Raw genomic sequence first — 15,589 nt, 5'->3', positions numbered from 1 at the left:
AATAAAAGATAGGTAATAGGAAATGGAAAGACAGACCTTTTGAAAAGGCAAGGGAACCAAGAAATGGAGGTGGGAGGGAGAGGAGGCTAAGGGGATGAAAATCAAGATGAGTTGTGTACATGTATGAACTTCCCAAAATAAATGTAATCATTATGTATGGCAAACATGTACTGATAAAAATAAAAAGTAAAAAAGAATTAAAAATACAATATACAATACAATAGTGTAATTAATGACAATATTCAACTCAGTCAAGAGGGAATATAAGATAGTTAAAATTGTAATGAAATGGATGTCACATGCGATGGTCAACTTTAAGTCAGTATATCAAAGAACTGAGGTTCAGAATTTAGAGCTATCGAATTTCACAATCATCAACAATAATGTCACTTGTGAAGTCTGAATCACCAGCAACCACACATCCATAGTGGTCTGGATTGGTAGTGGGAGCATTCCAGCAATTACATGTACTACTGCAACCATGTGACTATCATTACGTCCTTTGGTTAGTCAGGCTGGCATACTTACATATGTCAGTACAGTGAGTCCTCCATATCCATGGGTTCCACATCCTCAGATTTATCCAACCTCAGGTGCAAAATATTTTTTTTAAATAATTATGAGTCCAGCCAGGTGTGGTGGCACATGTCTGTATACCTAGCACTCAGGAGGCTGACTCAAGAGGATCACAGTGAGTTCAAAGCCAGCCTGCACTACAAAGCAAGACCCTGTCTCAAAAAAAAAAAAAAAAAAAAAGAAAAAGAAAAAGTCTGCACAGAAAGTACAGAATTTTTTCCTTGTCATTATGCCCTAAGCGAATGGTGGCGAGCCTATGGCACGTGTGTCATTTTTCTTTTAAGACAAAAGATGTTAATAATGAGTTGTTTTTTCTAAACTAAAACCTCAGTATTCAGGTTCAATTGCAGTGTTGGCACTTTGCGATAAACAAGTGGGTTTTGGCTTGCAGTTTGGGCACTTGTCTCTAAAAGGCTCACCATCACTGCACATAAGCAACACAGCGTAACTATCTACATGCTATTTATATTGTATTAGGTACACAAAGTATTCTAGAAATGATTTGTTCTATACAGTGGGGGTGCAAGGACTTGAGCACCTGTAGATTTTAGTACCCAAGAGAGGCCAAGTTCTGAAACCAATTCCCTATTGCTACTAAGGAAAGAGTATATATTTTACCTCATTATAAATTATGTATAATTTTCATGTAAAATGAGGAAATTACATGAATTTTTAAAATTATGTATATTGGGCATTGTCTATATATTTTATTTCAGAATTGTAAAGGAGACATTAAAAGAGGATACTGAACCTGCCAGGACTGAGAATCACTGATCTAGAAAATTTTCATGTTTATGTACAAACTGATCCTATAAAGGGTCAATGTTAATTTTAAAAACTTTTTAAATGCTCATCCTATACACTAAGTAAAAGGAACAGGCAGGACTCATATACATTAATGAGTAGATAAACCTCACCTTTCTATTTTTTTTGCTAACTAAAAAGAAAACAGTATTCCGCCGCCTGCCTCACAAGCGCAAGGTCCTGAGTTCAATCCCCAGTACCAAAACAAAGATAGTAAACAGTATTTAAGAAAGTGATAATTTAAAAGAAATATAATTGAGGTGATGCTGACGTACAAGCCATAAGAATGTAAGAATGCAAAAGGAGCTGTGATTTTTGGATTCCAAGAAACAACATGAAATCTTAGCACATTACTTAGCCTAAGTTATAAATGCTATTAACTGTTTTCTCCATAGCTGCAGACAGAATGTAAATGTTAATAATCCTCTGTGTATAAAGGTGAATGACAACACTGAAAAACTTTATAAAAGGAGTTTAGTTATCCTAAACTTGCTAGGCTCAAATATTCATCCAGGCTTTTACCAAGTGTAAAATCTTACCTAATGTAAGAAAATAATAATGGTGACTTCCTGAAGCCATCTTACAAATTAAATGAGATAATGCAAAAAAGCCCTTGAGACAGTACCTAATATTAAAGACTTGTTTAAGTGGTGATTATCTTATTTAATAGGATTTTATGACGGCAATTTTATTATCACTAACACTACATAGAATTTTTCAGACTCCTGAAATTGCAAGACTGTCCTTAGCAAAAGTCAAATGCCAGAGCAAATATATTACACATATGCCTATTCTCTCCAATTATGACTTCTGCACCAAGTTCAAAACCTTCTTTGATTTTAAACACCTTTTTCAAACCCAACATAGTCAAAACCAAATTTTTCATTTCCTCACCCAACTTTTTCTGCTCTTGGTCTTCCCCATTTTAACATATTGCACCATCTATCCTACTGCTCATGCAAGGTAATTATCCCTAATTCCTGTTTCTGTCAACACTTAGGCTCAATCCAACATGAAGTCCTAATGGATCTACCACAAATAACCTCCCAAAGTTTCTACTTCACAGCACTACCATTGCTACCAAACCAGCCCTTATTACTATTACCACCCTGCTTCTTCTATTGTTTCTTTACAGTCCACTCTCCATAAGGACTATACCTACTTCTATCATATGGTAATTGTCTACCACATTTAGAATAAATCCTATAAGGCTGTTTCCACTTGCCCTCCCCAACTTCACCTTGCTTAACATTTCACTCATGTAAATTCTAACCTTCTTCAAACTAGGGTATCTGCTTCCTCTCTCTGAAGCAATCTTTACTCCTATGTTCATTTGTTTAATGTCTGCACTCAAATGTCTCCTTACTTTGATTAATCAAACAGCCTCATCTTCATTTTTTCATACCACACTGATTTGATATGATCTAATTTGTACACCCATCTATCTGCCTCTTTTTCAATTTTTGGGGGGGTGTGGGTGCTGGAAATCGAAACCACAGCCTCACACATGCTAGGCAAGCACTCTACCAACTACCAATCCCCAGCCCCGTCTACCTTATTTTACATAAAAGGGATCTCACCCTCACATCCCTGGTAAGCCACCTTGTCAGTGAGAGTCTTCAATGACCAACTGTTTCAACTCCAACATCCAAATCCTGCCTAACACTTCCTTTTCCCTTCAGTTTTTTCTCCAAACAATTTATCACCATGTAACATAACAGATGTTATTTACTTATCCCATTTATTCCTCTCTCCTCACTGGAATCTAAGGCCCTTTTTTCCCCACTATTTTATGTGCAGTGCAAGAATAGTACCTGCACATGGTAGGTCATCAGTAAATAGCTAAAGGAGATGGAAATATCTAAAGGAGATGCTTGTTCAAAACTGAATCTTCAGCATCACAAACAATACTAGCATACAGACAGGGGGGTAATTCTACAACATCAAATTCAAGAAAAAATATTTTGTGTTCAGTATAATTTTAAGTACAATTCCATTTGTGTGCTCAAAAATTCCTATGATATACTTTGTAAAGAATTGTGTTTTTACTGTATCTTGAGTAAAAAAAAATGATAACGGAGTTTGGCAATTCAGTTTACAAAACCCAAATAGACTAATTAGAATTCCCTCTCACTAACAATGTCAGAAAAGTTTTTATACTACCAAATTTAGTAGAAAAGAGAGAACTGGTGATTGAAAAATCAGAAAGACTTGATGCATCAACTTCGTTGAGTAGGCAAGAGGCCAAAGGATCTAATACTGCTGTGGAAGTATTGGCATTAAGTGAGGCAAATAGGTTATCCATTCACTATAACAGAAAAAAAAGGTAGTCTACATAGACAGAGCTACTAGGAAGAGTGTAGACAAGGTGGAGGGAGCCTGTGGCAGTTCTCTTCTGATTGCTGAAATTATCTCAAGCCACAGTATCTAGCGAGGAGCCTGGAAATAATGTGCAGTAAAATAGATGAGAGCCCTGAAGGATTCTAACTCAATGACCAGTTCAAAGAAAAACACAGCACTGACTGGAAGCAGAGCTCAAAAGGATGACAGAAAAATTGAGATACCATAGTACACAGAAGCCAGGTGTGTTTCACAAGATGGACAGCTCCACTGTCATTTATTGACGGTATATCTGAGGAGTGAAACAGCCCAAGGCCAATTCACTAGCATCAGTACTGAAGAAGGTGGCATATCAACTTTTACTTGGAAAGGGGAGCAAATATTACCAAGGAGAGTTTTCTACAACAGGCTATGCTTCAAGATAAAATCAACTGTTATGTGTGTATAGGTCTTTCTTACAAAGTAAGTTTACCTTGTTTCTTCTAAAGAAAAAATAATCCTTGATATTATATTACTACATAATAATACATAATTATATATAGTATGTATATATATAATAATATATTAGTAAACATCAATTTTCCCAAAAATGTTAAAAAATAATAGAGTTAAGATGTCATGGAGCATCAAGGTGGTGAATTCTCAAACTGTTTATTACCTTTGTAAAAAATATAAGCTTTCCAAAATTCATATAGGTTGCCATCGTTAAATCTGCTTATTTCTAGAGTGTTTGTTCGCTGTGCAGATAAAAGCCTTCAAAGCACTGCCTATTCACTGAATGTAAGGATATATTGTATTACTAAGATAAATCACTTCATCTACAGGAGGTTCTGGACAGCATTCCAAAGCAACACTGCCACCAGAAGACTAGAATGAAAAGTAACTGCTAACAACTATGAACAAGCTAATTACTGGATATTTACCCGGTCTCCCTAGGTGGCTATATTACAACCTGCCTACTACTGACTCTAGATAAACTATTCATTCACTCTTGTACGGCATCCTTTTTCATCATCAAATAAACCTAGTAGTACATGGTTCTAAATCATGCGTCTTCAAATGCAGTAAAATAAAACCAGAGTAAAAGGCGTTGAGCTGCTTTCCATAATCAATAAAGGAAAAGCAAATAAATAATATCATGGAGTCAGCATCTTTCATTAGATTTAATGGTAAATGCAATCGGGCGCCTGATTACGCAATCGGGAGTCTCTTTCGAGACGAAGATCTCAACCTTCCAGGCATACGAAAACTATGAACCAGGAGATCAAGTAGGATAAAAGACCGCTAAAAAGGAATTAACTTGACATGTCATTTCAATTTTAAAAATTGTATCCTAATGTCCTTATACCTTAATCTGGAGAGTGTTTACACAGGTGTGCACCAACTTAGACCCCTTTACTGTATTTTTTAAATGATATTTTGTCCTTGTGCCAATAAACTCCACAACGTGTCACGGAATCGCTGATTTATCATTGTTTCACAAATATGGAAAAACTTGGTCGCGCTGGAAAGTAAGTCTTCGGCTCGCGCGCGAACTGCAAGCTTGCCAGCGGGGCGAGCCACGGGACCCCAGAGTTTCCCCCATACAGAACCCACGCTTCTGCGGCTCCGGGAGTATCTCGGGAGCTGTGCAGGCCAGAAGCACACGTCCGGGATTAAAGGGCTGGCCGAGAGGGCGTGCCCCGCCCCGCCGCCACCGCTTACCCGGTAGTTGCTCGAGCCCACCCAGCCGGTGAGTGAGTCCACAGTCTTGCCTAGGCGGCTCTGGTCTTCCTCCAGGTCTGGGATGGCGCCGGGGTTGCCGAGGTAGAGCAGGAGCTCCTGGCCGACCTGCAGCCGGCCGCCGACGTCCTTCTGCAGCACTTGGGCGCAGAAGTACTCCATGCTGCGGGGCTCCATGGCTGCAGCCAGTCGCCCGCCCTCCCGCCACTGAGGGGCCAACTTTCGCCGAGTGCCGCCCAGCCGCCAGCGCGAGTCTCCGCGGGAGTGGGCGGGACGCACTCGGCCCGCCCGAGGCGCCGCTCCAAGAGCGCAGCGGGCGGCAGGAGCAGCGCCGAGCCCCGAGCGGACCCCAAACTAGTCAAACTCGGCGCCCCCCCAGTCCCAGCCCGCTTTAGAGGCCGCGGCCGTCAGTGACGTCAGCACGCACGTGACGTCAGCGCGATGCCGGCGAGCACCAGCCCACCCGGGCTCGAGCTTTGCGGCGGAGGTGGCCCTGTTGGCCTCGGCGAACGCTAGGGTCTGTGAGACTTCTCCGGCGTCAGTGTACGATCGAACTAGGGTTGGCAGTAATGAGAGGCGAGCAGTTCTTGGCCAGCCGCGTTCCCAGCACCCTGCCCTCGCTCTGTAAAATGAATTATGTTTCTAAGTTTTCCTTCACTTAAATCAGTACAGTACTTGTGAAAGTTTCTGGTACTTAGAATCTGCGCCATTTTTTTTTTCTAAAATCAGTACATTTTCATTTACTTCCTCATCATGAAGGGCTAAGGAAGTAGCTTAGAGGTAGAGCGGTTGATTAGCATGCTGAGTTCACACAGCCACACACCCAAAAAAGATCCTTGCGTCCAGACATCACCAGTCACTGGGTAATACTTTGTGATTTTTAATTTATATGCAACTTTCAAGTGTAAATTTCATGATTTTGGCCAATGTTCATTCGTGAAACCACCACCACAATGAAGGTATAACACTTCTCCATCAACCCAGGAAATTCCCAGACACTTTCTATTCAATAACCACCTCCTCTCTGAACAATTCTAATTTGATTTCTAACAAGGTAAGCTGGGTTTCCCTGTTCCTAAACTCAACTTCATACGGTCTGTATTTCTGAGTCTGGCCTCTTTTAGCAAAATTTTGAGATTTCGTTAAATGCTATGAGTGTTTTAAAAATCTCTTTATTGCTAAATAGTATTCTGGTACACTATGATTTGTTGATTCATTTACCTAGTGATAGGAATTTTGTTTCTAGTTCTTGATAATTATAAATAAAGTTGCTATAGTGGACAGTGTACATACAGCTTGTGTTGACGTTTTCATTTCTCTTGAGCAAATTCCAGACTAGAATTACGAGGTCTTAACGATTTAACTTTAGAAGAAACTGCCGAACTGTTTACCAAAGTGGCTGGACCATGCTAATTTCTATCAGCAGTGCTTGAGAATTCTAGTTGCTCTACATCTTTCACAATATTTGGTATGGTTAAGATTATTTGTTGTAGCTTTTGAAGTGGGGGAAGAGTACTCTATAATATATTTTAACTCAAACGATATTTATCTTCCTGCCAGTTATTCCCAACCATGTTAAACAATTATGTATATAGTCAGTGTCTCCTCAGATACCCAGAAAGCTGGAACATTTGTGTTTTCCTAGAATGGTGCCTGGCCAATACTGAGTACTCAGACAAATTGAATGAGTGAATTCAGTGAAAATTGACATTTGAAATATTGATGACATAATAAGTTTTCCAGATCCAAACGAACACAACTATTTTCTGTTGTTTTTTTTTCTTCTGTATTTCACATTGTATTGTGTTGTAAAGTTTCTTCCATCTTTAATTGGTCATAATTCCCCTGAGATTGCCTCAATCAAATAATCTACATGTAATGGTTAATTTTATGTGTCAGCTTGATTAGGCATAGTGATGGTAAACTTTTTGGAGATGAGTGCCCAAACTGCAATCCAAAACCCACTTATTTATCTCAAAGTGCCAACACTGCAATTAAACCTGAAATTTTACTTTAGAAAAAACAACTTATACATTAACATCTTTTGTCTTAAAAGAAAAACAACACATGTGCCATAGGTTCGCCTCCATGGAGCTAAGGGATTGAAATATCCTGGAAGAGAAATACCCTCATTTGAATTGGTGAGCTGAGTAAAACTGATACCCTTTGTCAAAGTGAGTAGGCTTCATCCAATCCATTGAGGGCCTGAATGGAACAAAAAAATGGAAGAAGAGTGAATTTGCTCTCTGCTTGAGGTGAGATAGCTATCTTCTTCTGCTGTCAGACATTGGTGCTCCTAGTTCTCAAACTTTTGGACTGAGACATTATCAGCACCCCAGTTCTTGGGCTTTCAGACTAGGTCTGAATTATGCCACTAACTCTTGTTTCTCCAGCTCGCAGACAGCAGATTTCGGGACAATTTGGCCTCCTTAACTACGTGAGCCAATTCCAATAATAAATCTCATATCTATCTCTCTATAGTCTATTGGTTCTGTTTCTCTAGAGACCTATACATATATGGTAACTATTCTTTGGGTGTGTAAGGGTTGCAGAAAAATATAAAAAGAGGATTCTGTCCACCAAAAAAGAAAAAAATTACACTCTTAATTGTTAAGTAGTGTAGAAAAAATAGAGTTCAGGAGACCTGAATTGCAGATTCAGCTCTACATATCCCTATGACCACAAATAACTACTGGTCCTTGCCCTCAGTTTCATTCACCTTTCTCTCTTTCTTTCAATTTTGTGGTACTAGGGATTGAACCAAAGGCCTTCACACTAAGCTACATCCCCAGCCCTTTTTTGTTTTGTTTTTGAGACAAGATCTTGCTGAGTCACTAAGTTGCCTAGACTAGGCTCAAATTTGTAATCCTCTTGGATCCACCTCCTAGATTGCTGGGATTACAATCCATTTAGCTTTCTGAATTTATGTAACTTGAGGATTATACCATATGGTCTTTAAGTTATATGACAACTAAATCATCTTCAGGCATTTGAGTAACCCTGAAAGCAACTAAAATTCTTAGTAAATGCTGCTTACTATTACCTACATATTCTCTCAGTGTTTCATTAATTCATTAGCCAGTGTCTTCAGAGCATCTGTAATGTGCTAGACACTGTCCCAAGTTCTATAGATACTAAGTTCATTTGCATTTCATCTGTGCCCACAAGGTCACATAAAGGAAATGGTATGATGGGATCCACAAAAGGCTCCTGGAGGGCAGGGGATTTAGCTCAGTGGTTCTGCTGCCTGCCTTGCAAGTACAAGGACCCAAGTTCAATCCCCCGTACCAAAAAAAAGAAAAAAAAAAAAAAAGGCTCCTGGAAACCCTAGATATCAGGCTCTTCACTATGCACAGGAGTAGAAGAGTTATAAATTAGGTCAGGCTTCCTGAAGGTGCTTATATTTAAGTTGCATTTTGAAGATGATTAAGAGTTAAATATTATAAACAAAGAATAATAATAAAGGATGGATTGAAGGGAACAAGGAGATGGATCTCTTGGAATAGGGAAGTGAGCCAAGGGAAAAATTGAGAGGAGTGAGGAGGAGGGAAAGGGGAAACAAGTAGAATAAAGATATGCCTTAGACTAAAGGTATAGGAACCTAATGACCTCAGTTAATGTAAACATTATATGCCATAACATGAGCTAAGATTAATATCAACAAGAATGAAAAATGGGATAGAGGATTTGGATGAGGAGGGAGGGGGGAAGGAGAAGGAAAGAGGATTTTTTAAAAAAAGCTGTCTGATGTACATGTAACCATTCCCAAAGATTATTATAAACTGCAGAAACTATAAACATGTACTAATAAAATTAAAAATTAAAAAAGAACTATTCCTGAGGAATAGCATATTTATATATAAGACACAGTCTTGATTATTGGAGTCAACATTTGTTATTGTATAACTACTAAAAATACCTACATCTTTACCTGTGTCACTGTTCTCTCTCCAAGGTTCAATACTGTTAGAGAAGAAAGTTCCCAGCTTTCAAGTACTCTTAGCATCTTTGTTGTTTTTTCATAGCACTTCTAGACCAAAAGAAATATGTAAGCAATACCATCTACTGAATAGTAAAGTTCAAACAACTTGAGTACTCATGCCCTAACTTGTAGCCATATGAAAAAATAATATTCATAAATTGAAAATTTTTTTTATTCTTCAACACACACTTACAAATAGGACATTTTTGTCAATTGGTCATGACTCAATTTCTCAAATTTTAGAATGAAGCTGATACTATCAATTTCATGTTGCACATTAACTCTCAGGCAGTACTTGTATTTTTAGAGCAGGAACTATAAGAAACTCAGCCTTGTATATAGGACATTAGTGAAAGTATGTATCACAATCTAACATTGAAACAAATTCTTGGAGCCACTCTGTGTCTTAACAAATGCCAAGTACCACTATTGGCCTTTAAATGTTAAAACACACTGGGATGCTCTTTGTGAGCTTCCTGCAGCCCATAGGGTGCCTTGTTCCCTAAAACAAATTATCAGAGAACCTAAGAGAACAGGAAACAGAAATATCAGCCCATTCAGAAAGAAAGTTTGGATTCACTGAGAACTGGGCTTCAGAAAGCCTTGTGCTTTGTTTTGTGTTATGCCTTTTAGTCCTCCAAGCAACCCAATATGGAAGATACTATACCGCTAATTTAGAAAATAGCTGAGATTCAGAGTTTAGATCCCTAGCCTTGTTCATGATTTTAGATCCATGATTCAAACCCACAACGTCTGGCTTCTTAGGTCTTCCAAATAGTCTAAAAGGAAAAAAAAAATGAAAAAAAAAGTTTTGAATAAACTACCACAATAATGGCATTCCTTGTATAATACATTGTATTTCTTTGAACATTATATTTCCCCTTGGGATCTGCCTTTTTCTGAATTGCTGTTAAATAGAATAAAGTAAGGAGATGAAGGAAGTGGGTAGGAATTTTAGGAAAGAAAATGGCCTTGGAAACAGCTACATTCTTTCATAATCAATCACTAAAATGTATCTGGGAACATGTTTCTATTTTAAACAGCAACAAGACCAAAATAGATCGTTTAAATACAGGAGACTGACTTCCTGACCTTATTTGTTCATTATTTGTGTTAATAACGGAAACTTTGAGTAGACTTTGTTCTGACATTGAACTCTATTTTTCATATGAAGCCTAGGAAACAAATCACACAGCTAGTCTAAAGCCATAGAACAGCAAATGTCCACCAAGAAAGCCATTGCGTTAAGTATTGAGGTGGAGATAGAGGGAATAGAGGGATAGAGTGGCTTACCAAAGATATATCAGTCTCTCCTCAGATGTTAAGAGGTGTATTACATGAAGGTTCAGAGCAGCTATTCATAATAGCCTAACTGGAAACCACACAAATGTCCACTAACTGGAAAATAGATAACTGTGTTATATGTATAACTGTGTGAACAATGGAAATCTACAAAGCAATAAAAACCAAACTACTCAGTGAGGATAAATCTCAAAAACATAACATTGAGCACAGGAATTGAGACACAAAAATTTATCAAGTAAGTGGTGCATTTATTATGTTATACCAAGTGAAAAAAGAATAAAAAGATTAAAAATGATTAATTCTCTCAATCCACAAACACAGGCTGTTTTTGCATCCTTTAGTGTCTTCTTCCATTATTTTGGTGTTTTATAATTTTCACTGTAGATATCTCTAAACTCCTTGATTAGGTTTATCTTTAGGGTTGGATTTTTGTTTTTTGTTGTATTGTGTTTTGGAGGTTATTAATAAACTTTTCCTGATTTATTTCTCAGTGAGTCCATTACTACTACTGACTTTTGTATGTTGATTTTATATCTTAGTACTCTGCTATGTCTGAGTCTAAGCAGTTGTGAGTCTTCACGTGGAACCTTTAGGGTTTCTAAATATAGAATCATATGCAGACTGGGATAATTTGATTTCCTCCTTTCCTATTTGTTTTTTTTGTTGTTGTTGTTGTCTATTTGAGTTTTTTTGAGACAGTGTCTTGCTGTGTGTAGTTCAGGCTGACCTGGAACTTCCTTTTTTATTTGTGTCTCTTTTTTTTTTCTCTTGCCTGATTGCTCTGGCTAAAATTTCAAGTACTGCCTTGAATAAGAGTGATGAAGTTGGACATCCTTATCCTGTTCCTGATTTTAGAGGAAATGCTTTCAATTTTTTCCCCATTCAGTATATTGTTGGCCATATGTCATATGTGTCCTTTATTATATTTAGAAAATTATCTACAGATTCCACATTAAAATATTAATGACATTGTCACAGAACTAGAAAAAACAATAATAAAATTCATATGGAAGCACAAAAAACCCAAATAGCCAAAAAAATGCTGAGAACCATTCTGGAAGCATCATAGTACCTGATTTCAAAATATACTACAGACCATAATAACAAAGACAGTACCATAAAAGAATTTTTAAAAATCATATAAAACAGTGGAATAGAATATAGGTCTCCAAAACCCACACAACTACAACCATCTACCCAAAGCTCCGTATAATTATTCTGACAGTGATGTATTCATCACCATTTTAATAGGCTGAAGTCCATTCCAAATGTATGCAATATGTTCATCTGTTTACTTATAATACAAATTTCCATTATCATGGAGATTTGAATAAGCCTGAACCTTGGTGTGGAATTTTGAGAAAACTAATAACTGTCCAAAACTTTGTTAGAAATTATATTTAACCCAATTTTCTAAGCTTTTAAGGAAACTGATTGCTTTTTTATTATAAACTAACTAGAATATTACAATAAAATGCACAGATCAATTAAAATTGCACAAAGCTCTGATACTGGTTTTTTTAATTACCTTGGAAGGAGGGAGGGAAGGAGGAAAAAGAGGGAGAGAGGAAGGGAGAGAGAGAGAGAGGGAAGAAGAAAGGAAAGAAGGAAGGGAGGTAGGTTGGGGACCTTGAAAGTGGAAGATATTTTACAAATATGTTTAGGTGAAAAATAGGCCATCAGTCTGAAAAAGATGTTCTTATAAAATGACCTAATTAATAAACACACTTGAATGTGTTTTTAAAAAGTCACATGTAAATCTAGGCATAGTGGTGCACACATACAATCCCAGAACCCAAGAGACTGAAGCAAAAGATTGAGTTCAAGGCCAGCCTGGGCTATATAGTGAGAACCTTCTCAAAAAACCAAACCAAACGAAAGCAAAAACAAAAAAGTCATAGGTAACCCATTTCTTTTTCTTACACTTGGATAAATGCCTGTTTGTTACTGATAAGACAATTGTTTATTTTTTTTAATAGTGAAGTCTATGAAGATGTATATTGGTAAATTAATTTGTGAAAATACTTTCAAAAAGATAATAAAGAATTTTAGCACACAACATTTTCTGGAAACACTTATGGGACCATACAGAAATGAAAACAAATATATGACAGAATTCCAGAAGTATTAACATACATCAAGCCTCCTGTCCTAAGAATACATTGTTGCAAATAATTTGTTTTACTATTTTCTCAGAATAATAGAGAAGTAAATGTTGCTTGACAGAGGAGGTCGGCTGCTCCCAGCGCACAAAAGGAAGGTTTCGGCCCACCATACCCCCACCCGCTGCGAGCACAGAGGAGGTGAGCTGCGTGGGCCGCCGGAAGCAGCCCCCCACCCCCGACCCCTTTGAAATGAGAGGACACGTAAACAAGTTTCAAAACCAGACTTCCAAATCACCTAAAACAACCCCAAAGGGAAACGAGATGGAACATTGGGATACTCAACCACCGGGACTTCCTGAACTGGCAACAATAGAGGATATGGAAAAAATGAAATCAGAAATAATTTCTCAGATAACAAAAAAGATTGTGCCCATAGTGCAAGACATGATTAATAAATCTAGAGAGGACACAGATTAAAAAAATAGAGGATCTGAGGAACATGATGGAATCCCAACATAGGAAACAAATGGAATCCATAAAACAGATACAAACAGATTTCCAGGAGATTAAAAACTCCACTGAAAGTCTATGCAGCAGAATGAACCAATGTGAGGATAGAATTTCAGATATAGAAGATAAGATTGCAATTAGTGACCAGGAAAAGAAAAATTGCTTCAAAATTGTAAGGGATCATGAGAAATCAATCCAGCAGCTGCTAGATGATGCAAAGAAGAATAACATAAGACTGATTGGAGTCAGTGAAGAAACAGGAGAGAGTACAGATGATATAAAAAAACTGTTCACGGAAGTGATGACAGAAAACTTCCCAAGGAGGGGAAAAGAACTTGACATACAGATAAGTGAGGCATATAGGACTTCAAATAGCCTTGATCAGAAAAAAATCTACACATCGGCATATAATTGTTAATATTCCAGAAACCCAACAGAAGAACAAAATTCTACAAGCAGTGAGAGAAAAGAAACAAATCACGTACAAAGGAAAGCCCATCAGAATCACAGCAGACTTCCCAACACAAACCCTCAAGGCATGAAGAGCTTGGAGTGATGTATCTCAAGCCCTAAAAGAAAATAGCCTCCAACCCAGATTGATGTACCCTGCAAAATTATCTTTCAACATTGATGGAGAAATAAGACACTTTTATGACAAAGAGCACCTTAGGAACTTCATGAATACCAAACCAGCACTCCAAAAATTTTAGACAATATCCCAGGAAAAGACAATGAGGATCACAACCCCAGGAAGCCCAGCAGAATGAATCCATCTGGCACGACAAGAAATTAAAAGCAAAGGGGGAGAATCCAACAAAAAGAAAAAGTCATGACAATGATAAATCAATATGTATGAGTTACAACCATCAATGTTAATGGTCTCAATTCACCAATCAAAAGAAATAGACTGGCAGAATGGGTCAAGAAGCAAGATCCAACAATATGCTGCATACAAGAAACACATTTAATTCAAAAAGAAACTCATAGTCTGAAAGTTAAAGGATGAAAAACAATACTCCATGTGACAGGAACCCCCCTCCCCCCAAAAAAGCAGAAGTAGCTATCCTCTTTGCAGATCAAGTAGATTTCAAATGAAAATCTGAAACACTCTGGTCCCAAGAATTTCAGATAAGGGATAATCAACTTGTATGTACAAATCTATTGTGAACATGTGTTTTCATTCCTCTCAAGTAAAAACTTAAGAACAGGACTGTTGATTCTTAACAGTAATACAAGAAATTTCTATATTGTTTTCCAAAATGGTTTTGTCATTTTACATTCACGTTAGCAGTATTAGAAAGTTCCAACTGGTTCACACCTAAGCTGACATTTGTTCTTTTAAAACTTTTAACTTCATCTCCCTAATGAGTCTATAATTCAGTCTTGTTATTGTACGGATTAGTATTTTTCTGATTCTAGTGTTGCACACCTTTCCTGGGGCTGTAATGGCTATTTATCATCTTCTTGTGTCTACTTTTTAATTGGGTTATCTATTAATGAGCTGTAAGAGTTCTTTATATATTCTGGTCATAGGTTATATGCATTATAAATATGGTCTGTGTAAGACTACTTTTCATTTTCTTAATGATGTCATTTAAAGTTCTAAATTTTGTTGGAATCTCATTTATCAATATTTTTTCTTTCATCATGTTTTTTATATCCTAGGAAATTCTTGCCTACCCTAAATTCATAAACATTTTCCCTTATAATTTCTTCTTAAAGTTTTATACTTTTAGGCTTTCATATTTAGGTTCATAGATCCTTTCAAGTTATTTTTATGTATGGAAATAAAGGGTTGAGGTTAATTTTTTATATATGGATACCAGGTGTTCTAGTGCCATTTACTGAAAATACTATCTTTTCCTCTGCTCTTCTATTGAGTTTATGTTCTATAAAATGTTACTATTAAATAATCTTTCAAAACTCAGTGGACCATATATGTGTGGTTCTATTTCTAGATTCTCTGTTTTATTCCAGTGATCTATATGTCTTTCCTTACAGTAACACTGCCTTGATTGCTGTAGCTTTAGAAGAAGTCTCAAAATTAGGTACTAAATGTCTTCGAACACTTTTCTTTTTCTTTTTTACTTTTCTAGGTCCTTTGTACGCCTACATAACTTTTAAATTTCAATATCCAATTCTTCATTTATAGCAAGTATACATAGACCTGAATTTTTATATGTCCCTGGTGTTTTCTAATCCTGCTAAATTCAAACATAGGTCCTAGGGGCTCCTAGAGATTTCT

General features: G+C 37.1%; 1 protein-coding gene across 29 annotated transcripts in view; it reads right to left on the bottom strand.

The window, feature by feature from the left end:
• Clasp2 (cytoplasmic linker associated protein 2) overlaps positions 1-5,871 on the bottom strand; it is a 216,242-nt gene extending 210,371 nt beyond the window's left edge. For all 29 annotated transcript variants that reach the window (XM_021238757.2, XM_087181377.1, XM_087181374.1 and 26 more), the window contains exon 1: positions 5,425-5,871. In XM_021238757.2, coding sequence (XP_021094416.1) covers positions 5,425-5,619 — 195 coding nt within the window. In that variant the 5' untranslated portion in view covers positions 5,620-5,871. The remainder of the gene's footprint in view (positions 1-5,424) is intronic.
• Between the last annotated feature and the right edge of the window lie 9,718 nt (positions 5,872-15,589).

The sequence above is a fragment of the Heterocephalus glaber genome, unplaced genomic scaffold (assembly GCF_053883595.1).
Source record: "Heterocephalus glaber isolate CG9 unplaced genomic scaffold, H.glaber_assembly_v1.0 deba00001472, whole genome shotgun sequence".
NCBI lineage: Eukaryota > Metazoa > Chordata > Mammalia > Rodentia > Bathyergidae > Heterocephalus > Heterocephalus glaber.
The sequence above is the reverse complement of the archived record's forward strand: the minus strand, read 5'-3'. Positions and strand labels throughout refer to the sequence as shown.